The following is a 25,220-nucleotide window of genomic DNA, read 5'->3' on the forward strand; positions in this document are numbered from 1 at the left end:
ACAAACGCATCTCTCATCTCTATTTTCTTTCACCCTTCCATTTCCACCACACTTCTACCTAATTCCACCTGGCTCACCCTCGCTCACTCACTTTCAAGAATTTACACCCATCGCTCCTCCACTAACCCATACCTTTCTCAGAACCTCGCAGTTCCCACCCCCCACCGGGGGTCCTACTCCTGCAGCTCATCTCGCTCTGCACTAGTTCACACCCTTGTCACGTCTAGCTCTTAATCACTCTCTCTCCTCTCCTCGCAACTATTATCCCAGCTCTGCCCCTCCTTGCCTTCCACTTCCAACTCTCACCCCAGCAACCCTCACCCTCCTACCATCCCCTACCAAGCTTTCCCCTCCAAACCCCTCCTCTTACACCTAACCTGAGAAGCCCTCCTCCTAGGCTCGCTCTTCCTATCCTCATGCCCTGTCCGGCTTCCTTCTCATCCACCCTGGGTTCTGCCTCCTTCCTATCTCCTAGGCTGTCTTTTTCTCACTCCTCCTCTCCCTGCTTTCTAACCCTTTCTTCCCTTAATCCTCCTCATCTCATTCTCAGACCCGTTCCCCTCAATCGCCCCCAAGCCTTCCTTCCCTTCTCCCCTCAAGGCTTTTACCCCAAACCCAGTGGTCGCCCACCCCGCCAAAATAAAGGGCCGATGCGCCGGGACTGCGGGCTCTCGCCTCTCGCCGGCCCCCGCCCCGGGCGCCCCCAGCCCGCCGGCGCCGCGGTCCCGCCCCCTGCCGCCGCTCCTCCCGCCCGCGAGGCGCGCGCCGCCTTTGTCGCCCCTCACCCGGTGTGTCAGGCTTTTGCTTCTTTAAAGGGGAGGGCCAGTGTGCCGGAGACTCCTGTCCCCGCCTCCGAGTCTCAGAATGGGCTCCCTGGCCGTCGCGTCCTCCCCGGTCCCCGTTCCCCCCACCCCCTAGAGCTACCCCCTTTGCTGCCTCCCCACCTCCTACACCCCCTCCTCCGACCCCCCTCTATTTACCGCCATCATCAGCACGCGCGAGCTGTCACCAGGGCGCGAGACAACCGAACACGGCCCCGCCCCCGTCCGCCCATTGGCCCGCCCGCCGGAGCCCCGCCCCCGGGCCCCGCATTGCGCCAACAGCGCAGCGCTGGGCCGCGACCCCGCACAGACATCCTCTCCGAGGGTTCACCCGGCGGCCGCCAAATTTAGGGTCAGCCACCGACGCGCGGCCGGTTTGAGCCTGGCGTAAGGGGCGGCGGCGTAGAGGGCCGTTGTGAATCGCCGAAGTTTGGTTGAAGCACAGGATGGTAAATAAGGAGGTTTCCAGACAAAGAGACCCTTAAAGGTACAGAGTCTTACGGCTGTCCCTCCTCCTTAAAGGGCCAGAGACTCACCCGAGCCCATCTCCGCCCCCTTTTCCCCAGCCCATCAGCCCGCGGAACAGTAAAGGAATTTTACAACGGCTCCCCGCACTCCTTTTGGAGCTCCTTTAACATCTCTTCCCACTCCCGAGGGGGTAAAACCTTCCTCACTATCCAGTCTGTTTTTTTGTTCTGTTAAAAGACTTATTTTTGACTGTCCGAAAGAAGCAGCCTCCGAACTGTGGGGTTTCCTGAGGCAACGTTTGCAAAAGTTACTTTTGGCTCCCAGGCGGGTGAGCACATGTCTTTTGCCACTGATGGCCCAGGCGGGATTTTGCTGTTTTATGGAAATTCCCCCGAGGAACTGGTTCGCAGCAGTAAACTGAACAAGTTCAACAGATGGTGGGGATGGAGACCCCAGGCAACGAACTGCGGGCTATTTCCACAAGTCTTCTCTGCCTCAGAAAAGGCTTCCTTCCCAAGCAGCCTTTCGGGGTGCATTATCCTGACATAACTTGCAGGGCAGGCAGTGGGGCGGGGTGACGTTCCCCCAAAGAAGACCAACACTGTTAGATCACCCAACCCCAATCCAAGACCGAAAAAGGTAAAAGGCTTAAATTGGAAAACAAGGGCAAGGAAAAGAAATAAACAAGCATTACCAGCTACACTGGCTCAAGGCTACACACTTGTAAATATGAAATACAGAAGCAAGAAAAGTCAAAGAACAACAAATAAAATAGGAAGCGGGGAAGAGCATGTGCATGTGTACCACTAGCATGAAACTACTATGCCTGGAGCCAAGCCTGTAAAAACATTTCCAAAGGTAACTAACTTAAACATTATAAAGACGTTTGATTGAAGGAGAGGCCTGAGATGGATTGGTTTGATGAGAAATTGCTATGTGGCTCAAGAGCTCAGAGTTAAACCTAAAATTTAGCATCCCCTTTGTTGTCTAACACCTTAACAGAATTTTCTTTAAGGCATTCTTATCTTACACTATAACTCCTTAATTACTCCCCAACCCTTCAAGAAAATTCTTGGAAAAAAGATTGTATCTTACTCGATGTTATTTCCCTAACAAAATGCCTAACACATAATTGGTGCTTTTTTGAGTGAAGGATTTTTGGAGACACTTGAGACTTCTGAAGGGGTGCTCCCAAAACAGCAATCCAGGGGGGAAAGACTCTCAGTGCTGTGAGCATGTGTTAGACCAGTAGTTCTCAAAGTGTGTCCTGTGGAGCCCTGATGTCCCTGCAGACTTTTTTTTTGATGGGCGGAGGAGGGTGTCCCCCTGAAATCAAAACTAGTTTCATAGTAATAAGACATTATTTGCCTTTGTCACTGTGATGACATTTGCACTAATGATACAAAAGTAACTAAAGGTAAAATTGTTGCTGCCTTAAGACAAATTGAGGCAATGGCACTGAATTGTACTAGCAGTCAAGGTATTCTTCACTGCCACCTATTCATAGGAAAAAGTAATACCTGTTTCACTTTAAGGAAGTCCTGGGTGAAGTTTTTATTAAAATAAAAACTATTTGTTTTATGTAAGAACATATTTTTTTTCAATAATACTATTCTATGTCAGTAAGTGGATGTAGGCATAAAGCACTTCTGTTCCTTACCTAAACACAATGTTTTTCTCGAGGAAGAGCACTTGTGCAATTTTCCTGAATTTTGGGCCGAATTAGCAATTTATGGAATACCATGGGGCAGACCTGGGGGTGGGGAGGAGTGGTCAGTCTGGAGGTGGTCCCTCAGTGGAGCAGAGACATGAATACATAATGGGGGAAATGGGGCTACTTGGTACTCAAGATCTGAGAAAAGCAAGTAGGAGGCAGCATGGGAATGGGGTACAGAAAACCAGGACAGCACAGGAGACACAGAGGGAAGGCACAGCACAGAAGGAAGGAGCAGGAACTACCAATGGCTACTATTTTTTAGTTTTTAGGAATCCCTCCTTGTAATGCATAAGTCTGGAGTCACATTTACTGTATATTTTCCAGAATACTTTATATTCAAAATGCTGTCTCATCTCATAAAAGATTTGAGGCAGCCTACAGAAAAATAATAAATAGATAAATCTGGACAAGAGCAAACATAAGTCAGAAGGCCAAAAACATAAAAAATCTTTGCATTTTACTGGGTATAAATAATATTGATGACATACCTCAAATTAAAAAAGTAAAAACAAAACAAAGAAATAAAGTAGGCGGAGGTTGAGGAGTGAGAACAAAAAATGCAGATGACAAGTTCCACAGTTACAAAGTTGAACTGCCAGCCAGAGCTAAAAAGGGAAACCTGACAACTACCTGCTTCTTGTTATAGATTTAGATCTGAGCCATTAGATCAGAAAACAATTTCTCTTTAGGTGCCTTCACTGGGGGACAGTATCCTTGAGGACAACACTGCAGTATGTACATTAACATGTTTCCTAAGACCACCTCTGACTGTACCTCAGCATTAGCCTGACTGAACATTTCTGCAGCAGGAGTGGGGTGGGCAGGCGATGCAGGTCCAATGAGCAGCTTGGAGGCTCAGATGAGACAAGGAGAAAGAGCTCAGGAAACCATGACGCACAGTCAACTGTCTAACCCTAAACTCTGGTGCAGGAGAACGGGAGAGGATGTGAGGCCAAGGCTTAGGCCCGGGGTGCGGAACTGACTTCCCAGTGTGACTAACCCAGCTAAAGTGGCTCTGGCATCAGCCCTTTCCCAATCCAACTCATGACCAAATGGCTTAATTTCAAGGTTATTCTCTGCAAAATAATAGCCAAGAACATTCTTAGGCACATCCATTCAGCTCCGTATAGCAGAGGCTACTGACTGGGCTCTCGTGCCCTCACACCCATTGTCGCCTTCATCTTTTAGTTACAGAACCCTCAGGGTTGTAACCGGGCACGCAATCACCCAAAAAAGAGGCTCTACGTCCCACAGTCCACTTCAGTAAAGTGTGGCCAGAATGATTCAAGCAACTCCAGGTCATATCCTTAAAAAAAGAAACTGCTTTCTCTCTTTCCCTGGTGGAATGTGGACGTGGAACTGATGAGTCGGCTTTGACTCACCCAAGGACAACACCCCAGAGGTGGCTGAACGAGACAGAAGGAAACCGACTTCCTGACGACCTTGTAGAGTTAAATCTGCCTTGGACCATCTGATTACCTTTATACTTTTAGAAAACAGAAAAGTAAACTTCTAAGAGCCTCAGTACTTCAGGTGTTCCTTGTTACAGAAGCTTAGCCTGTGGCTTAGTACAAGTCACAACAGAATGGAAAGATGTCCAGAGGATGACTTCAAAGGACTCAGGCAACACCCGAGAAAAGTCAACCCACAAGCCACTTCAGCCCAACCAGTCAGAAAATCATAGCCGTCACATTAGCTGTGCCTCCTCCTTCTCCACATCCTTTGAGCAGAGGGAAAGGCCTTTATTACAGCACAACCCAAACACAACACGCAGCCCGCCCACTGTGGGCCTAGGCCACATTCTCAGCAGTCGGTGATACAGCCTGCTTTCCCCGCTGACGTTAGGAGGGACACCCCCAGCCTACCTTTTCCCCTAAAGCAGGAAAGTTCCAAACTTCTCTCTTCATAATTACCATTCTTGAGGACAGGCCAAGTCCAGCAAGGTGAAGGGTGAAAACAGCTGTTGGGGGGCTGTGTGGGAGGGTCAGGGGAGACAGTCCGGAGCCCCAGAACAAGAGCCAAAGCTGTTAACTGGAGAGGGAGGGAATCCTTCCTGGCTGCCCTGGGCCTCTGGGGTCCAGGGGCCTGAGGGTGCAGCACCTGCTCCTCCTGTGCAGTCCCTCTGGCGACAGAGCTCAGCCGGGCAGCTGCCAGTCACTAACGAATCCCCGCCACTGGCACCTGCTGCTGCTTGCGGATCTTGTTGAAGAGTTCCATGTACTGGACCATGGTGTCTGCTGGACTGTAGACCGCATCGTGCCTATTCCCAAACACTGCCGGAGCCCCTGGAGTGTGGCTGCCGAGAAAACTCTGCAGGAACTCGAGCAGGAGGTTCCAGCAGTCACTAGCTACCACACAGGGGCCATACTCCACCTGGGGACCGAAAGAACAGAGAAGGCGAGTGAGGGCAAGGACGGGTCATCAGAGTCTCTTGCACCTCTTGCCCCCGTTCCCATCTTCCCCAGCCCTGAGCCAAAGACACACACCTTCCAGCATAGTGCCGCTCCACAGGAAATATCCACTCAACACCAGCGACTGGACGCACCCAGCATCATTCCCTATAGGCGGTGACATTCTCATCTTGGGGTTTACCAACCCACAGCGCAACCCACAAGACCCAGAGGCAGATCAAGACCCCTTTTGATTATGTCAGAACTATATAGTTCTAGCTATGCTGGGTGAAGATTCATGGAGAGCTCAGGAAAATTCTGAGAGAGAAAATGAAGAGCAGGAGAAAGTGTGGGGGTGTGTGTGTGCGTTGGGGGAGGGTCAGTAGAGGGCAAAGTAGACATATGCTCATTCAGTCACCTCAAGACCAAACATTACTTCCAAGGTAGATCCAGCCTCAGGTCTGACTCTAAGGGATCATTTCCCAACCCACATGACAGGGGCCAAAGCATACACATCCTAGGCTTTCTCATTCTTCTCTCCTGATTTTTCACTGAAGAGATGGTGAGGGAAATTACTGGTAATCAGGAGAAACAAGTAAAGAAACAGCTAGGGTGTGTTTGTACTAGAAAGTTGGAAATGTGGAGGATAAACAAACGGGGTTCCCTGTGGTCTCGGCAAATGCCAGGTGTATCACAAATGAGCAGGGTCAGGGAATCTTGGCCCTAGAGGTCCCTGGAGTTTCACTGCAGTAATTACCACTAATGCCCTTTTCTCCACCTGGGACGCTTTTCAGAATTTAACTATCCCCACGTCTCTACATTTTAAATCCCTCCTTAAATGCTACTCCTGCAGGAGGCATCACAATTGTTCCCAAACTCAGCAGTGCTCTTTGGCCTGAATTCCCAGAGCAATCCGTGCCTCTTTTATGGCATCTCTTACAGACAAAGTTCAAACACAGTTTGTGTTTTGGGGCCCTGCTCTCTTACTAAATCGTAAGTTTTCAAAAGGCAGGCCTTGTAGCTTACTTATTTTTTTTATCTCACACCGTGCTGGGACCACGGTTGACTGCAGACTCTCACTGCTCCCAGAGCCGGCTATTGCCATACTCCCTCTGCCATTTTCAATATATACCTCAAAGATGAAGTCATCACTCACACCCCTTTCCACCACGAGAGAAAGTGGACAGCATGTCGAAAGGAAAGGCACATCTTTGCTTCACAACTTGAGACTACCTTAGAGCATACTAAGGAGAGGGGTGTGGACACAGGATTTAGGCGCCACCTCCCCAAAGTGAACTGCACTGAAAAGTCGCCCTGGTCTGCTCCAGTCCGTCCTGTGATGGGTGACTGGTCCCCGCACATCATAATTTACCTGCCCTCCTCATCTCTACTGAGCCAGCCTTCCTAAGCTTTATGCCTGCTGTGAACCTTGCTTCTCGTTCCCATCCTGGGCTAGAGAGTCCCTACCTGATTAAAGAAAGTGTAAAGGGCGACACAGGGAGAGGACGGGCAGCTGCTCTGCAGACAGGACCCAGGTAGCTAGAAACATTTGTTCGCACTCAGAGGCGGTGGGGATCTTTTAGAGCCACCCTTCAGCACATCTGCCCCTATTTCACCGAGGCCTTACCTCCACGGAGATGCCCCGGGCACTGGGCCCCATTGTGACTGTGCCCACCTTCACCAGGAAGTCACAATACTGGTAACGGGTGCCCCGGGTCTCAATCTTGCTGGCCTTGGCACTCTGGAAAAAGCCCTTGAGCTTCACCATGAGCACATCAAAGTTGGTGTCGGCAATAAGGCAAGGGCCGTTCTCAAAGAGGGCGAAGCAGCTCAGAGGGTACTCGGAATTGTGCATCACGTACATCAGCTTCCCGGCCTGACCTGCAAGGGACGGAGATCCTTCTCAGCATCAAGACCTCCGTCAGCAAACCCCGGAAGAGGGTCCAATGCACCAAATGAGGCCAAGCGGCAATCCAGCATTACCTCAGCAGTCCTGGGGGGAGGTGGGGGGACCCCCGCACCAACAGCCTTTTCTAGAGAGGGAGGGAGACTTAGAGCAGGCGAGGCGGCATGTGGTAAATAAAACACACTCAGCCCGACAGAAGAAGGTGAGGGGTACACAGGGAACTTGAACAGTGTTGATAATGGTTTAATCAAGTTGAGTGATGGGCTCACAGATGGATGATTGATTAATAACTCACACAGACTTTACATATGGTCTTTTGCACAGTCATATATTACATAACAAGAACAATGAAAGTAGTGGCTTGTGAGTGTACCAAATGAAGCAGCTGCTCTCTTTCTGTCCATCCCTGCCTTCCTTAGCCTCCGCCCTCTTTAAAACATAGGATGCAGCCCCACGGAAGGGGCAAAGGGGAGTGTGTGAGCATGAGGTGGAAAGGTAGGCCAGAGCCAGGCTGTGATGTCTTCCACACCCAAGCTTAGACTTCATCCTGAAGGCAGTGGGGAGCCCTGGGAGAATTTTATGACATCTAGCCGACTTGGAAAGCAAGCAGCACAGCCACAGCAGAAAGAACTTCGGATCTAGAATCAGAAAATCCAGTTTCAAATCCCAGTTTACCCCTTCCAGCCTCTGAGAAGTGAGTGTTTTCTCACTGATTACTGTAGGTTTCCTACAAGAAGGAAGGAAAGCCATATATATTCAGGTTAGTAGAAAATAGAAGGTTAAAAAAAAAAAAAGGAAAGCAAGTTCTTTCACTACAAGAGTTAACGGACTGCTGCAATTCCAAATATTTGTTAAGTACTTAAACTATCCCCAGCACTGCGCTAGCGTCTAAGAGGCATACAAGTGGAGGATGTAGCCCCTGAACTCAAGAAACTGACAATCTCACTAAAAATAAGCAAAAACTGTTTTAAAAAGATAATAAAACAAAAGTGCTTGCCTGGGATAGATCGGAGTTTTTTGGAAGGAAGGGAAGACTTCAGGGAAGGAAGGGATCCAAGTGGACAAGAGTCAGTGGGAAACACTTTCATGGGAAAAAATAGGTCCTGGACTTCAGATTCTAATCTGAAGAGGGTAGGATTCAGACAGGGATGAGAGGGGAGCAATGAGAGTGAGGAGACTGGATGCTCTCCAGTGCCCCTGAGGGCCTGGGTGGACACCTCACCTGTCTGCCTCCCAGCCTCCCAGTGCTCCCGTGACCACCTTCTCTTCTCAGCTGTGGCCCCTGCAAACTCTGCAGACACAGGCAGCTATAAGTCCTGCAAGCTGGCCCGGAATGAGACCCAGTGCCACCACCCCGGCCCTCCTGGCACCTTTGGCAAGAGCTGCAGGCAGCAGTGCCCCCACTGCCAGCCTGGGGAGGCCTGTCAGCCAGACACCAGGCAGTGTCAGCGCTATGACCCTGGCTGGCTGCAGCCCAAGTGAGGGGGCCCGGCCCGCTTGGGATGGGGTAAACCTTCTCTCTGGAGCCTCACCCCAGCTGCTCCCTCCGGGATAGCTGCCCCTCCCCCAGCACACACAATCACAAGGCTCTGTGGGTTCCTCCTCCTGCTGAAGACTGAGGGGTGAGAGGGCCTCTATCTGTGCTGCCACTTCCTGAACACAGCAGGCTCCGTGCCAGCCTTCCCCACACTCTCCTGACCGCCTGCGGCAAATTCACACCTTTCACCTGCTAGATCCAGCTCAAAACATTTTGACCCTCCAGTAAAAAGACACCCAGAGCTGATCTGCCACTCTGTCCTGGTGCAGACTCACTGTGATTACAGACTTAACTCATACTATGTGAGTCTGCGGGTGTTCTTACTGTCACGAAAATATTTTGAAAGTCAACTAAGGTTTTTGCTCTGAGACCAGCAGCAGCACCACCACCACCTGGGAACCTGTTAGAAACGCAAATTATCCACCCCACACCAACAGCTTCAGAAACTATAGGGGTGTGGCCCACCTATCTGTGTGTTAACAAACCCTCCCTTCCTTCCTCCAGGTGATGCTAATGCCAGTCAGTGTGAGAACTTCTGATCTAAAGGCACAGAGCTGGTAAGCAGCAGAACTGGAATTCCATTCCAGACCTCCTGACCTCCTTCCATTCTGCCCCACTGTCTGCCTCAAAGGTGTTGTTTCCCCAACTAGATTGTAACTTGTTGAAAGTAAAGGGCCCATTGGGAAAACAGCCCAGGCCAAGGAATTTCGCAGAAGCAGCATGCCAGCTTTTATCTACACACAGGTGTTTTGTTTTCCAAATGCTTTCATAACCATTATCTCTTTTGATTCCTGTGTTCTTCCTATTGAAGGCAAAAGAAAAATACTGTAGTTTTACTGATGATGAAATTCAGTAAAGCTCTTAGCTACCATTTATTTGATATTTGTTCTATGACAACCTCAGTTCTAAGTGCTTTGCATGTACTAACTTATTTAATTAGCACAACCACCCCAGGAGGTAAGTACTGTGATTATCTTCATTTTGCAGATAAGAGAACTGTATTGGGAAGGGTGCCAAAACACAGCCCACAGTTTCAGTAGAGGGGGTTTAATACAGGGAAGGAAGTACAGGAGGTGGAAGAACTGAAAAAATGAAGGGAATGGTAAAACCACCAAAAGATTAGCAACCCGGGGAGCCACTACCATCCCTGAGGCTGGAAGGAAAAAGAGAAGATGTGCTATTATTAGAGCCAGGAACAAGGGCTGCTTAACAGGAGCTCAAACCAAGGAAGAGACAAAGCCACAGCCAGAGACACTCCCCAAAGCAGGGGGAGAGGGAGAGAGACTGTGGTCTCTCTTCCATCCTCAGTCTTTCCCAGTGCCTGTCACTGGCGAAAGATAACTAAAAGGGGAACTGGCAAATGTGGTTTGCAAGAGAAGTGCAGGGAATGCTTCTCTGGGGAAACAGGCAAGTGACCAGCAGTCATAGGTTGCAGGAATCACCTGAAGTTGCAGTTAGCTGTGGCAGAGCCAGGACTCAGTTATCTGATTCCATGATCTAGGCTTTTGGTCACTGTGCCATGGAACTGTCCACAGTCAAGCTACAGCAGAGCCAAGACTAAAAGAACCCAGATTCCCTAACTCCTATCCAAAGATCCTCTTTACCTTCCTACCACCACCCCTCACGGCCCATCTTACCTCAAAAGACATTTATAACAAAAGCTGATCACTGATCAAGGTTATGCTAATGAGGAAGCCAAGGCCACTGGCTGGGTGGGAGAAACAGGAAGCCTTTCTACAGAAAGCTCCAAAACCTCTAAAGCTCCAAAAGAATCATATACAAAGACTGCTGAGCCTAAAAGGAGTCTTTCTCAAACCTTAGAGTGCATAAAGATCACCTGTGGGGCTAAATGGTTACCAGTCAGTCGGTAAGCAGAGCCAGGAACCTGCACCTTTAACAAGTAACCCACATGATTCTGAAGCAATTAATTAGTCAGTCACCATCACACTAAGAAACACTGCTTTTAAAGTGCAAAGTGCAAAAATACTACAACACAAGCCCAGTCTAAGAGATGAAGTCAAGAGTTAATGAATTCAGAAACACAACTGCCACACGTCCAAGAATACCACCCTCAGCAAGAGCAGAAAGATTTCAATGAACAGGAACATCTATCAACCCCAAACCAGATTCCAGCCACCCCACATACCCATCTCTCACTGACCTTGGCTGCCAAGGGTAGAGGCAGCTGTGTGGTAGGTCTCACAGTCCACACAAAATGTTCCTTGCTTCTCTGCTCCAAGCATTTCCAGTTTCCGGGTGAGGAGTTCCACGGTCTGCTGGACACTCTTGCCCTCGGCCACGGGCATCTGGGACACACTGGAAGGGAAAGGACCAAACTGTCAGTATCCAGAGACACCAGTGCACTCACTGAGCCATGAGTTACCTTAGACACCACCTAGCCTGAGCCCTTCATTTTAAAGATGAGGAAATAGAGGCCCACAGTCCCGGAGAGCGCCGCTAAGAACTGGAACACGGACTCAGGGACACTCACACCAGCGCAGCATTTCCTGAGTGTGGCATGTGTGCCAGCATTCAAGAGATTTTAGGTGGCACAGACTAAGCACTCAATAACACTAAGTCGTATAACGAGAGAGGGCTTTCCTTTGTGTTCCTTTCAGTTCTGACTACATCAAGGAGGAAGCTTCAGTTTGGGGTCGTTATGTTTTTACCAGATCCCTAACATTTGAACGTGAGCTGTCCAGCACAGTAGCCACAAGCTACGTGTGGCTATTTAAACTTAAATGAATAAAACAAATTATATTAAAATTTCAACGCCTCAGCTGCACTACCCACATTTCAAGGGCTCGACAGCCCCATGTGCCTGGGGGCTGGGGTACTAGACGTGGTAACACAGCACATTTCCATCAATGCAGAAAGTCCTAAGGCACAGTCCTAGGATGAAGGATAAGGCAAGCTCAAGTTTATAATCTTTGGGAGTGAGAGGCAACAGTATGTTTCAGAATTTAATCAAAACAATGAAACAAAAGGTTATTTCCAAGATTTCCTTCTATGGTAAGTGAAACTGGCTTCTCCTTTACAATAGGAGATAACAATCACCAAGCACCAACCATGTGCCGAGCAGTGTCCAAAGGCTTTTAGGTGAATTAACTCTTTGAATCCTCACATCAGGCCTATAAGATATACTATTATTATCTCATTACAAATGAGAAAACTGAAGTACAGAGGGGGTTGAATAAGTCGCACAAGGTCACACAGCTTGGTGTTGTTTAGTCAAGATTCAAAGCCATATGAGCTGGCTCCATGTCTGTGCTCTTAACCACTCTACCAGACTATGTCCCAAGGGATATAGTTGTCTGTTAAAATGCTTTTTAAGAAAAAGAAATAGAATTAAAAGAAAACATTAATAAGTAATAATTCAAGTGGTATGTCGCTACATAAAAACCATAAAGACAGTCATATGTAAGTGAATTTTGGGAGACACTACATTACTTTATGATCAATCATAATCAACTAAATGAAGATATAAAGAGTCCTACTGTTGCTAAAAATTGTCACTACTCTCCATCAGAAAAAGCACTAACGAGCAATGATGATGCTGATATGCCTTATTTTGAAATATAAAAGGATCCCTAAGGTGATGCTACTGCGGTCAGAAGCCCTAGGAGTCTAGAAAAGTTGAGAAAGGTCCCAACAGAGAGCCTTTTCCCTCTGTCTGCCTTCTGTTATTGAAAGAACAGGGGCTTCCAGGATTCCACACCTCTGCGTAGCAAACTTTTCATTCTCATCCCTCATATCCCCTTTACACTAGAGGACTTTGAAGGAGGCTCATGATGTCAAGTGTAGGGAGCAACTGTGCAGTCACTGACAAACGTGCGAGACCTGGGCTACCAGGAGGGGTTCCCACAGGCTCTTATATGAGAAGCCTGCAGCCACTGACTTCAGATATCCTGGCATCTAGCCCTCTCTGACTGGAAAGATGCTCACGATGTTTTTTTTAAAGCCCTGAAATCTAGCATTTTGGAACTAATGCTTCCAAGAGCATTTGGCCCATACCTTTCCCTGCCACCCTGACTTACAACATATTAGAGGGAATAACTCCGTATAAACTAAACCAACTGCGTAATTAAACATAGTAGGAAGCAGGTCCTGAAGAGGAGATATGCTTGGAATCCCAATCTCCTAATTCCCAATAGATTTTTACCCCCTCTATACCCAAGATCTTAAACACCCAAACCAGAACCACATACAAGCTGATCTAAATGCATTTGGCGGCTGTAGGGAGGGGCAAGTGAAAACCTAAAAAAGATACTGAATGTCTCTTTGTTGCCTATCCCCCACCTATCCAGCCCTGCCTGCAGTTCTGACATCCTATTTCCGATCCTAAAGTTCCACCCCGGGGATATTACGGCCTCACGAGCAGGAAAATGTACCAAGAAAAAAAGGAAGGAAGTACACGACCATTGATGGATTCTTAAGATAAAACCGTTTAACCTGCCGCCTTCCAGCAGGAAGGAGGCATGTCTCCGCGGGAAAAGTCCCGCAGATTCTGCAGCCCTCACGGTGGCCCTCTCAACCCACACATTCCGAGGACATCTTGCTCAGCTCCCGGGGGAAGGCGGGCCCTGTTCCCGATCTTCCTTCGGAGGACCCTTCACGACCCCATGCCCCGTCCCGCCAAATCCCTTGCAGTCCTACCAAGTCACTCCCATGGTGGAGGATGGCAAGAGCAAACAGCTGAAACGCAGTGCTGAAACGCAGTACTCTCCCGCAGCCCACACGAGGTGAAGCCACCTACTTAAGGCAAGCTTCGGTGGAGGGAGGCGCTCCGGAAATAACGTAAAACCAGAGCGCCCAGTCGACACGCCCACGAGGGAAGGGGGCGTGTCTGGGCGCCTCCAGTGACGTCACTGCCCGACTCGCTTCTCGGGGAATTCCCACTTGGGTGGGCACCCTGGGCCTGGATCCAGGAAGCTAGGGAAGCGTAGCTCGGACTGCCACCACTTAGAGAAGCCATGAGTTAAATGCAATGAGTTTATTCTGAAATCCAGCTCCAGGAACCGTGAGCTCTTTTAGGAGGTGGGGCGGTGCTGGTGGTACTTTCGGCCTCCGAACGCGAGAGGGCGTTGTGCTCCCCGTGTGGCCTGTTGGGAACTTGGAGTTAACTGAGCAAGCGCACTCAGGGCTCTTCTTTCGTCCCCACGTGTGTAACTTCCCGGCAACGTTTTCAAGTAAAATGCCCAAATTCAAGGCGGCCCGCGGGGCCGGGAGCCAGGAAAAGCATGCGCCCTTGGCCGAGCAAATCTTGGCTGGGGACGCGGTTCGGGCAGGGGCCCGGGAAAAGCGGCGCGGTCGCGGAACCGGAGAAGAGGAGGAAGAGTACGTTGGGCCGCGGCTGACCCGACGGATTTTGCAGCAAGCGCGGCAGCAGCAGGAAGAGCTCGAGGCCGAGCATGGGACTGGGGACAGGCCTGCGGCGCAGCGGGAGCGCACTACGCGGCTGGGTGAGTGGTGGGGGTGGGTGCGAGGAAGAGGGTGGGTAGTCGGGGTGGACGGCTGAAAGGTGTCCGGTAGGGGAATAGCTTGAAATAATATTTTAAAAGAAGGGGGCATTACGTATTACACCCTTGCAGAGGTATGAATGAGAGACCCAGCCCTGGGGCGGATTTATGGTGGTCAGAGCCCTCCACGCCCACTCCTACTTTTAGGCACTCGCTTTCTGGCAGCCCCGAGGTTAGGCCAACAGGAAGTGATTGCTAACGTCAATAAGTTCTAGCACTTATCCTTTTGTTCTATAATTACTTGATGGTATGTCTGCCACGTACATACCACTGTGCTAGGAATTCAGATGTTTTAGGTAAAGAAGTAAGCAAGATAACAGGTACCTGATTTCAGGATCTTTCAGTCCACACCAAGAGAGAGACAAATAGACAATTAGAATAATACACTCCGTGAGAAAGTGCAGTTTCTCTGATAACAATAGCATTAGTGTTGGGGGTCAGGCTTCCCAAATTACACGACCTTTGTGCTGAGACCTGAAAAGTGGGGGGTGCCCTGAGCAGAAAGAACAGTAGTGTTTAGGGGCTAAAGAGGGAGAGGGGTTAATTAAAAGATGGTCAATTTTTTCTTAACACGCTGGGAGTTTTGGCCTCCAAGTTGCTTAATCCATTTCTCAGAGCTCATCTTTCATTTGTCCTGTGAGCAGTGTTCACAGCTGAACATTAGCCTCCTGTATCTTTACTTGGCTTCTAACTGTTTTACTACTTCCTCACCTTAGTATTCTTTGCTGGCTCCTTTTGTCCCCAACCTCTTAACGGTGCAGTGCCATAGGGTTCAGTCCTCTGACCTCTTCTGTTCCTTTCTGTTTACTGCTCTGATGCTGTCATCAGTTTCAAGGTTTAAATACCATGAGTGGTAACTGCTTCTAAGTTCATATTCTAGCCCTGACCTTTTTTATGAAACCCAAATTCTTACATTTCAGCTGCCTATTTGGCATCTCCAATTTGAAGTCTAATAGACATCTCAAATTTAGTATGTCTGGAACAGAAATCCTGCTCCAGATCTGCTCCCCTCAACTCTCTGCCTCATTCTCAATTACTGCCATGATATCCTTCCATTTGCTCAAGACAGAAACTTCAGGCTCCCCTCCTCTTCATTCTACTTCTGATCTATTAGGAAATCCTGTTGATTTGATCTTAAAAATATGTTTGGAGTCAGACTACTTCTCACCACCTTAGAACACCATCCTGTTCAGGCCATGGTGCTCTCCCACCTGAATGATTACAATAGCCCCCTAATTTGTAACCCATACCCACTACAGTCCACTCAACTCAACAGCTTGAGGATTACAGTGGTCTACGAAGGCCTATATGCCGTGCCCCTGTTGCCAGTCTGACCTCTTCTCCCACTTTCCCTTTGCCCTCTTCACTCCAGCTATACAGGCCTCATTGTTGCTTAAACGTGGCAAGTTAAGGCCTTTGCCCTGGTGGTACCTTCTGTCCTCATACGCCTGTAGGTTTCCTCCCTCCATTCTTCCCTTCTCAGAGAGGCCTACCCTGACCACTCTGTTAAATGCAACACCCCTACCCTGTCTCCGCACTCCCAACTTCTCTACTCTGCCGTATATGTTTTTCCATAGCACTTTTTTTTTAACCTAATGTGTATTATATTACTTTATTGTCTGTCTCCTCCATTAGAATGTAAGCTCTATAAGGGCAAAATGTTTTTGTTTCTCTTGTTAGCTAATATAGCTCCAGTGCCTAGAACAGTGCCTCACGTAGAGCAGGCACTCAGTGTTTGCTGAATGAATGATGGTGAGGTAGGTAGGAGCCAGATCTACAAAAGATGTGGAGGCCATGCCCAGGATTCAAAGCTGCCCTAAAGACAGTGGGAGACTGTTGGAGAATACGGAGAACAGTTAGGGGATTGTCGAATTAATCCAGGCAAGAGATGATACTGACCTGGGCTTCGACAGGGCTGTGAAGGCTTTGAGAAATTCTGTGAAGTACAGTCAACTAGGGCTTAGTAATTGATTGGGTGCTGGGAGTAGGGGCAGGGAACAAGGCAGGCCTGCTGCCCAGGGTCTGGCTTAAAGTTGGCTGGATGTTGGTGCCATTTACTTGGATGTGGAACACAGTGAGTAGTGTAGACCTGCGAGGGAAAGGGAGTGAGTTTGGTTGATGACACGTGATGGCTGAAGTGCCTTTGTAGAGGAGCAGCTGGAGTTAGGGTCTGGAGCCAAGGGAGATCCACCTACAGGCGCATCCTTGGGAGTTATTAGCATGTAGAGACAAAATGCCTGGCTTGTGTACCCCTCCCAACCTTATGTAGCTTTTGACACACTGCCTCTCTTCCTAATGACCTGCTCATGTGGTAACATTTTATTTCCCCACTGAGATTATTACATCCCTTCCCAGGTGCTCAGCCAGCTGTAGCCTTCCAGTAATCAGTTACTCAGATGGGTTCGTCCATTGAAATCTCAACTCCACTCCCTGGCCTCTACCCATCTAGTCTTATTTCTTGCCACTGCCTAACAGACAAGCCCTCTTGCCAGTGTTGTTACCTGGGTCTGGAACACACCCCTCCAGTTCCCATACTGCCTGTCCAGAGCCTAACCATCTGCAGCACTCATCACCTTCTGAGTCCCTTCTGTGGTATAAACTGTCTCCACCATTTTGGCATATAGCCAAGCCCCGCCACGTGTGCAGAAGAGAGAAGAATGCACATCTAGACCCAGGCAGCCTGCCTTAGGCAACCACTTTTCTGTTCTTCAGCATCCACATCTGAAACTGGGTATAGCAGTACCTACTTCCTGGGGGTGTGATGATAATAGACAGTGTTTAGAACAGTTCGTGCCACATAACTGAGTATAATTGTTAATTATTATTTATTACTATCACTGTCTCATTGGTTCATATGTATAAATTCTGTTTCTCAAGCAAGATTGTACACTCATGGGGACCAGCAGATAGCGTGTGCATCATGTGTCTCACCACACACGTCTGCTGTCTGTTACAAGTATGTATAAGGCCAGGACCATATACGTGGTGGTTAAAGTTAAATTAACCTCTGGATTCCTCACCCACTGCTTGCCATGCTCACCTGTTTCATCATCCCTCTTCCAGGTCCAGGAGTGCCACAGGATAGATCAGATGATGAGGAGTGGCCCACCCTGGAGAAAGCTGCCACAATGACAGGGCCAGACTACCATGCAGAGGTGGCTGTGGACCCTGAGGATGAGCGTGCCATTGAGATATTCATGAACAAGAACCCTCCTGCCAGGTAAGGCTGGCACAGCCTGGGATTTGGGAGAGCGGGTCCCAGCAGCAACTTTATAGGGAACAACCTCATACACAGAGAAGCGTATGTCCTGGCAGAGTTTTGATTCCCTACCTTTGAGAAGGGCCTGAGCATTGCCATTTGTGGGGCTCTCGTTGGGGTCTGCCTTGAGAAAAGTGGCCCATCCTCAAAGGACCATTCTAAGTGAGAATGACCCAGACTCAAAATACCTCCTCCCCCTCTGGCCACCTGACTTAGAGCTGCCTGGATTACCTGGGGAGACAGCTTCGGGTCCTTGTTCTGTCTCTGGGAGACCCGTCCTGTTGCGTTTGTTCTTGCTATGCTCAGTTTTCTTAGTGGTAAGCTCAATTTCCTTGGCCAGATCCCTTTCATACTCTGAGCTTCATTTTATGCAGGGTTTTCCAGCCTCAGCACTGCTGGCATTTGGGACCAAATAATTCTTTCTGGTGGAGGCTGTCCTGTGCAATGTAGGGTATTTAGCAGCTTCCCTGACATGTACCCACTAGATACCAGCAGTGACCTTCTCCCCAGTTGTGACACCCAAAAGTGTCTCTAGACATTGCCAAATGTCCCCTGGGAGGCAAAAATCACCCCGAGTTAGAACCGCTGATTTATTCTCATCTATAGTTAAGTGCTAGGTCCAAAACATGCAGGCTTTTAAGTTCCTGTGGTCAAACTCCTGAGCCCATGGGTTTTGGCCCAGGGAAAGGGAATCTGGGATAAAGTACCTCAGTCAGTTCACCTTGACCCTGCGATATTAGCATGACATTGCTTTTGGTTCTTCAGGCTGTTTGGGGTTAGTGCATTGGCCATTGCTAATAATACTGTGAAAAGACAGTGTTAAGTTCTGTGGCAGCAAACTTGAGAGGCAAAATGAAGAATTGAGCCCCTTTCCCAGACTGATGCCCAGCAGCTGGAGTAGATGTCATAGAGTGTGTGCTTGTCCCACCAGAGAGCCTTCAGGTTCTCACTCAGGTTTGTGACTCCTCTCTGACTGCTCATTGTGACAACCTGGCAGAATGGTTTTCCAGCTTATTGTCAATAAAGGAGTAAAGCTCCTAGGAACAGGGACTCCTGACAGTCTTGAGGAGTGGCAGCTGGCATCCTCAGAGAGCAGACTAGACCCACCTGAATTAGCAGTCAGAGGCCACTTAGTCTGGGGGCACGTACGTACTGTGAAGTACCTGAACTTCAGCCCCTGAAAGAGCAGGCTTTGACTCTTTCCCCCACTTGAGAGCTGTGGGACCTTGGGTGAGTTCCTGACCTCTCTGAGTGTCAGTTCCCGGGTCTGAACAAGGGGAATAACCACACCTCGCACAGGTGTCGCACAGACAATGTGAGAGAACATCTGGAAAGTCCTGCCCTCTGAAAACGGGAGCCGCTTTCCATAGACTTTTGTAGCCCCTGAAGATGCCATTATTACGCCAAGGCCCAATGTAACAATAATTCTGAATCATCACAATCAGATTGTGTTTGATATACTGTTTAAGGAGGCTGAGAAAAATAGGTCATTGATTTCCTATTTCCATTAATTTTAATGAATTAAAATGGGGGAAAGTTGGTGCCATAGTCTCTCCCTTACCTTCCCAGCTGCTGGTGATCTTGGTATATGACTGAACTGTGTCTGGCCCTCTGGAGAGGTCAGCGCAGGACTTTGTAATTGGAGAGACCTCAGCATATCAGCGGTGGGTGTTTTCGCGGTTGGCAGCAGTGATTACACAGTTGCTCTGTACCAGCAGTCACGTACAGACATTAACTCATTTAATCCTCATGTTAACTTTACGAGGGCAGGTAGTTTGTTATTCCTGTCTTACATGTGAGGAAAGTGAGGCATAGCGAGACAGAGTAGCATGCCCAGGGTCACACAGGGAGCGGAGAAGCCAGGATTTGAACCCAGGCGGACTGACTTCAGAGTCCAGGTTCCTAGCCTCCACACAGCTGTCAGCTTCATCCTGAGCTGAATGACTCCCCTGTCCTCTGTGCTCTGCAGAGACTCTGTGGTAGGCGGTTGGGCCCAGAAGGGGACTGAGGCATCCCAGCCAGATCGCAGGTTTATCGGTGCTCACGGGGGACCATGGGGGCGCTGAAAGTCCTGGACTGTGAGTGCGGCACTTAAGCGGTCTTCCCTCCTCTCATCCCAGGCGCACCCTGGCTGACATCATCATGGAGAAGCTGACTGAAAAGCAGACGGAGGTCGAGACGGTCATGTCTGAGGTGTCAGGCTTCCCTCTGCCCCAGCTGGACCCCCGGGTCCTGGAGGTCTACCGAGGGGTCCGGGAGGTAAGAGTCATGATGGGACACCCTCACAGGGGCTGTAGGGGCCCACGTCTTGTAGAAACAAGGCCTGGTGGCTGAGAGTGGGCTCAGGGTCAGAGTGCACGGCTTCAGGTTCCTGCTGTGCTGCCTGCTGACTCTGGTCTCTCTGGTCCCTGGAGAATGAGGCTGATGGCAGCATCTCCTTCCAGGCTTGTTGTGAGGATTGAGTGAGTTAATGTATGAGAGGCACCCAGACAAATAACTGGCACATGGCACCTGGCAAGCAGCATGTGTTAATGACGATGAGTTTTGTTCTCATCCCCAGGTGTTGTCCAAGTACCGCAGTGGGAAACTGCCCAAGGCGTTTAAGATCATCCCTGCCCTGTCCAACTGGGAGCAAATCCTCTACGTCACAGAGCCCGAGGCCTGGACCGCAGCTGCCATGTACCAAGCCACGAGGTAGAGAAGATGGGGGATCAGGGCGGCCTTGGCTCTGCAGGGAAGGGCTGGGTGTGAGAAGTACGGGCTCTCCTTCCTTTTGCCGTTACATCCCAGCTCTGCCCTCAGAGCTCTGTTCTGTGCTTCTCCATGTCACCATTTTCTTGTTTGCTGTTTTGGGGCCAAGACCCTGTTAAAAATCTCCTTTGATGAGTTTCTAGGGGAGAGGCTCCCAACTATGGGGATACCACCCTGGGGTGTCAGGGTGGCCTCAGAGGTTGGTGGCTCCCTTAGTGTGCACGGGTGACAGCAGGGTAAAGAGGACCCCTGATGGAGACAGGAAGGTGAACAGCTGTGTTCCTGTCTTGTTTGGGAGAGTTCCGGCTCACCCAGAGACGACAGTGTTTTCACCCTGTTTGGGTATGTCTCACAGCCCCTCCTGTTTCCTCTCTAATCTGACCTGGCTGTTGCATGCAGCTCATTCCCACATGCCCTTCGTCTCCAGCATGTACTGTCCACAGCGATATTTAAAGGGTGACTACCAAGTAACCTATGATCTCCCCCCACTTCCCTGCAAAAACACTAGGATTTTCGCCTCTAACCTAAAGGAACGTATGGCCCAGCGCTTCTACAACCTGGTGCTGCTCCCCCGGGTGCGAGACGACATCGCTGAGTACAAACGACTCAACTTCCACCTCTACATGGCGCTCAAGAAGGCTCTGTTCAAGCCTGGAGCCTGGTTTAAAGGTGGGAGCCCAGGAGGCGGTTAAGAGAGAGGCTGGAGCCCCTACAGTACCTCCTTTATCTCACCCTGGGCTCAGAGTGACTGTCCCTCTGCCCCTCCTCAGGGATCCTGATCCCGCTGTGCGAGTCGGGCACCTGTACCCTCCGGGAAGCCATCATCGTAGGTAGCATCATCACCAAATGCTCCATCCCGGTGCTGCATTCCAGGTAGTGTTGGTGAGGGTGGAGGGAGTGGTGGGGGAACAGAATAGGGAAGGACCTAAGCATAGCCTGAATTTGTGGCTCATTTAAGCCAGTGGGTGTATCATTACTCCACAATGTCAGTCCTCCGGGAACAGGCTCCCAGGGCCTGGCACATGGTAGATGCTCAGTAAATAGTTGTGTGAATGAATGGGGAACATGGGAAGAAAGTATGTCAGGAGTGGCGATCTCAGGGCATTTGGACATACTGAGACCAGCAGTCTGCACCAGAGGTAGGGATTTGGCGTGACTCAGCATAGGGCTGGTAACTGGAGTCCGGCAGGTGTAAGACTGAGTGGGTGAGAAGAATGGAGGAGACTCCCCCTTTAGGAATAGCAGAGTGCGAGGGCTGGAAGAGGAGGCAGAGAATTTTCCTCCAGCGTCTCCCCCCCACCCCCAGCGCAGCCATGCTGAAGATCGCAGAGATGGAGTACAGCGGTGCCAACAGCATCTTCCTGCGGCTGCTGCTGGATAAGAAGTACGCGCTGCCCTACCGGGTGCTGGACGCCCTGGTCTTCCACTTCCTGGGCTTCCGAACGGAGAAGCGTGAGCTGCCCGTGCTTTGGCACCAGTGCCTCCTGACTTTGGTCCAGCGCTACAAGGCAGACCTGGCCACGGAGCAGAAAGAGGCCCTCCTGGAACTGCTCCGGCTACAGCCCCATCCCCAGCTGTCTCCGGAGATCAGGCGTGAGCTTCAGAGTGCCGTCCCCCGAGATGTAGAAGATGTTCCTGCCACCATGGAGTGAGGAAGTGACACTTGTCCTTGTCTGAGGAGTGGGTGTGGGAGGACACCAGGATTCCTGTTGGTGACTAAAAGTAACACTGAGCCTTTCCAGCTGAAGACCCAGTTGAGGGCTGTGAGAGGTCACGGTCATCTGACTCCCCAGCACCTGTCAGGGAGGCCCAAGTCTGGCTGGCTCCTTCTTCCATTCTGGGCCTGCATCCCTACTCAGTTCTGGGATCTGACTTGAGATGCCACACCCTAGCACTCCCACTTCCCAGCTGGGGGTTGGAATAGGCACTTTTTCTCAGGCTTTTGTCACTCGGTCACTGGAATGTGGATAAAAACAAAAGGTGGGTATTTATTGAACTTCAGTGTTTTGATGTGATGGATGGAGATCTTTCTGCTTGCCCTCTATAGCTGGAGGTGGGCACTACTGCCTTGTTCTGTGTAGGAGTATATCCTTGAGCGGTTTACATGGGATCCCTGCCCTTCTTATTCTGCAAGTTTGTTTCTCTAGGCGGGACCTTTCCTCTGCATTCCCCCGACACAGGCTACTTTGCGAGAATGCCGGCAGTCAAGAGGTTGTTCAAGGTAGTCTCAGCTGTGGATGGAAGAGCTAGGAGAAGGCCCCCAGAGGAAAGTGGAGATAGAGGCCTGAAGGGTTAGGCCCAGGAATGACTGGATCCAGGGTCACCACCAGACCAGTTCCCTTTCTAAGTTTCTTAGCTAATGAAAGTTTTAGCCCGGGGGTTGGCAGATGAGGGTCAAATGTCCCTTTCCTTATGGCCTGTGAGCTAAGAATGATTTTTATATTTTTAAATGGTTGGGGGGGAAATTGAACAGTATTTTGTGATAGGTGAAAATTACATGAAATTCAGATTTTAGTGTCCATAAAGTTTTATTAGGACACAGCCACGCCCCCACCCCCACAAAATACTGTTTACATGTTTTCTGTGTCCACTCTGATGCTACAGCAGCAGAGGTGAGTACAATCTGGCTAGAACCTTTGTTGTTTGGGAAGAATTTGATCATAAGGCAAATTTCACATTTAAAGGATATTTTGGGGGGGTAATTAGGTTTATCTATTTATTTACTTTTGGTGGAGGTACCAGGACTTCATGCACTTTACCACTGAACTATATACCCTCCACCCAAATTTCACATTTATATGCAGTTTTGTCTTTGAGAAACACTAGATGAGAGCAGGAGACTGTACCCAGCTGAGCCAAGCCAGAGAACATATAAAATGCAGGTACCTCCAACAAGTACCAGCTACCCGTTCACCTTGTGGGTTGGGAGCCACACCCACATCTGGCGTTACAACCCGCCTTCCACATCCTTCCGACCTCTTGTTTCCACAAGCAAACTTCAGGTGTTTGTTTTTCAAGATGAAGGGCCATATTTATTGTAGTATGTGTTTCTTAACCATTTAATATATACAAATGGCTATCCTCTTTCTTTTAAAAAAAAATGTGTCACTCATTAAGATTTTGAGTATTGTTCCTCAAGCCCCATTTTCCCCATGAGCCCTGTGGTTTTTATTGTGCAACTTTGCATGGTGCAGTGATTTTTAGGAACGTGCACGTCACATTATAATGCAGAACTGACTATATCTGGGGCAGAGACCAAAGGGCCCATAAGGCATAAAGTATTTACTGGCCCTTTATAGACAAGGCTTGACAACCCCTGCTTAAGACCATTGATTTCTGCCTTCTTTACTCCATGCAGTCTAGAAATAGGTTTTTGCCCATCCCAATCCAAGAAGCCAAAGCCAGTTTTATTCCAGAATCTTTATTAAGGTAGCATGATGGTCCTGAGCCACCAGCCTGGACCTGTGGCCTCAGGAAAGACCTGTGTCAACAGGGCTTCTGCCCCCCTCTCCAGACAGGGAGCTCAGTCACCTCCAGGTCATCCCTGCTTCATCCCCCACCCTGGAGGACCAGGCAGAGGACCAAAGGGAGAGGAGGGCACGGCCCCACCGCAGGCTGTAGCAGCTCCTCGGCCACACAGGTCCTCCAGCCAGTAGCAGAGGGGAGGGATGCAGCAACCACCAGGGTCACCACCACTTTTGGGGTAAATGGGCCCCACCACACCCTCTTATACTCAAAGCAATTAATAAATTAAAACAACCTCTTCCTTCGGCAGTGCCCCTCCCCCCCTTCCCCTCAATCACACAGGAGAAGCTGAGCAGAAAGCAAAGCAAGGAGGTTGGTTCCTGCCCCTCAGACAGAGGCCGGGCCCCTCCCTCTAGGAGCAGCTGTGAGCACGGATTATGCAGGGGCCTCCAAGTGCCTTGAGAAGAGATGTCCAGATTCTCCTCACACACATCTGGAACATCTGAGGGTTCTTCAGAAAGACCCCAATCTAAATGTAGTAAGTAGAAGGTGCAACACCTTTACAAGGCACCAGGGCATTTTGGCAGTTGAGAGCCCCAGGGATAAGGGAGCTCCCAAAACGATTGCTGGTACGGGTACTTTACCAACTTCAATTTCATCTCTGGTCAGCCTCAGCCTGGCCCATCCCCAGCTAGAATGGGAAGGAGCTGACCTGGTTAGATGCAGGGAGAAGGAGTCGTCTGGCCACCAGATGCAGCTGGATGGGCCCCTTAGTGCACACTGAGGGATAGGTAGGACCTGACCCCTTCGGCTCACAAGGGGTGAGTAAGGAGGAGCCCCCTCGGGCTTCAGATGTGGCGTGGTTCCTTCCTGCTGGCAGGGAGGGGGGTGGCAGTGTCCCCTCCTCTGCTGTTGGAGGCCACTCGAGGGGGCCTCTCTGGTGCTACAGGTGGATGGCTGTGACATCTGTGGGAGTGCTGGTCTGGCTGGGCCCCTGGCTGCTGGAGCCCCTGGGGGCTTTGGGCGCGGGGCTGGGGGAGGTCTGGGCGGCTTCCCTGAGGCTCTCCCTGAGGGCAGCTTCAATCTGCTCCTGACAGGCCCGCAGGCAGTCCTAGGAACAGGGGGGGAACAGTGAGGAAGGTGCACTTCCCTCCCCCCATAGCATCTGGCAACAGGTACAGGAGGACGCCTCCCAGCACACAGGGAAGTCTGGGGAGTTTAGGCCACAGCCCAACCCCAGGAATCAGCCTTCAATTCTCAGAAACTGGCAAGAGGATGTGGCAAGAGGGTGTGAGAGCAGCCAGGCATCTGACACCAAATGCCCTACCACCCCCACTTCTGCACACCATTTGGTAAGAAAAGGGTACCCAGGGACGGTGACCTTCAG

At 50.0% G+C, this 25,220-nt stretch overlaps 4 protein-coding genes across 8 annotated transcripts in view; 1 reads left to right on the forward strand and 3 right to left on the reverse strand.

Moving 5' to 3' along the window:
• USP49 (ubiquitin specific peptidase 49) overlaps positions 1-4,935 on the reverse strand; it is a 56,993-nt gene extending 52,058 nt beyond the window's left edge. The window contains exon 1 of the mRNA XM_074348711.1: positions 4,872-4,935. The gene's annotated coding sequence lies outside the window, so the exon portion shown is untranslated. The remainder of the gene's footprint in view (positions 1-4,871) is intronic.
• MED20 (mediator complex subunit 20) overlaps positions 1-13,625 on the reverse strand; it is a 53,735-nt gene extending 40,110 nt beyond the window's left edge. Inside the window, exons 1-5 of one of the 3 annotated variants that reach the window (XM_074348718.1) lie at positions 13,496-13,625; positions 11,001-11,155; positions 7,024-7,277; positions 5,493-5,564; positions 5,243-5,379 (exon numbers count right to left, since the gene is read on the reverse strand). In XM_074348718.1, coding sequence (XP_074204819.1) covers positions 5,529-5,564; positions 7,024-7,277; positions 11,001-11,155; positions 13,496-13,509 — 459 coding nt within the window. In that variant the 5' untranslated portion in view covers positions 13,510-13,625 and the 3' untranslated portion in view covers positions 5,243-5,379; positions 5,493-5,528. Of the gene's footprint in view, positions 1-4,696; positions 5,380-5,492; positions 5,565-7,023; positions 7,278-11,000; positions 11,156-13,495 lie in introns of those variants that run through there. The other 2 variants (XR_006721390.2, XM_010973727.3) reach the window with 2 other exon arrangements.
• A 96-nt stretch (positions 13,626-13,721) lies between these two features.
• On the forward strand, positions 13,722-22,364 carry BYSL (bystin like). Its single transcript, XM_010973728.3, has 7 exons — positions 13,722-14,301; positions 17,422-17,578; positions 19,738-19,876; positions 20,178-20,311; positions 20,877-21,037; positions 21,139-21,241; positions 21,675-22,364. Exons 1-7 carry the CDS (start codon positions 14,034-14,036, stop codon positions 22,018-22,020), a joined length of 1,308 nt encoding a protein of 435 aa, XP_010972030.1. The 5' UTR covers positions 13,722-14,033; the 3' UTR covers positions 22,021-22,364.
• A 1,409-nt stretch (positions 22,365-23,773) lies between these two features.
• Positions 23,774-25,220, reverse strand: part of CCND3 (cyclin D3) — a 77,089-nt gene continuing 75,642 nt past the window's right edge. For all 3 annotated transcript variants that reach the window (XM_074348727.1, XM_074348728.1, XM_010973729.3), the window contains one exon: positions 23,774-24,944. In XM_074348727.1, coding sequence (XP_074204828.1) covers positions 24,777-24,944 — 168 coding nt within the window. In that variant the 3' untranslated portion in view covers positions 23,774-24,776. The remainder of the gene's footprint in view (positions 24,945-25,220) is intronic.

The sequence above is a fragment of the Camelus bactrianus genome, chromosome 20, assembly GCF_048773025.1.
Source record: "Camelus bactrianus isolate YW-2024 breed Bactrian camel chromosome 20, ASM4877302v1, whole genome shotgun sequence".
NCBI classification, from domain to species: domain Eukaryota; kingdom Metazoa; phylum Chordata; class Mammalia; order Artiodactyla; family Camelidae; genus Camelus; species Camelus bactrianus.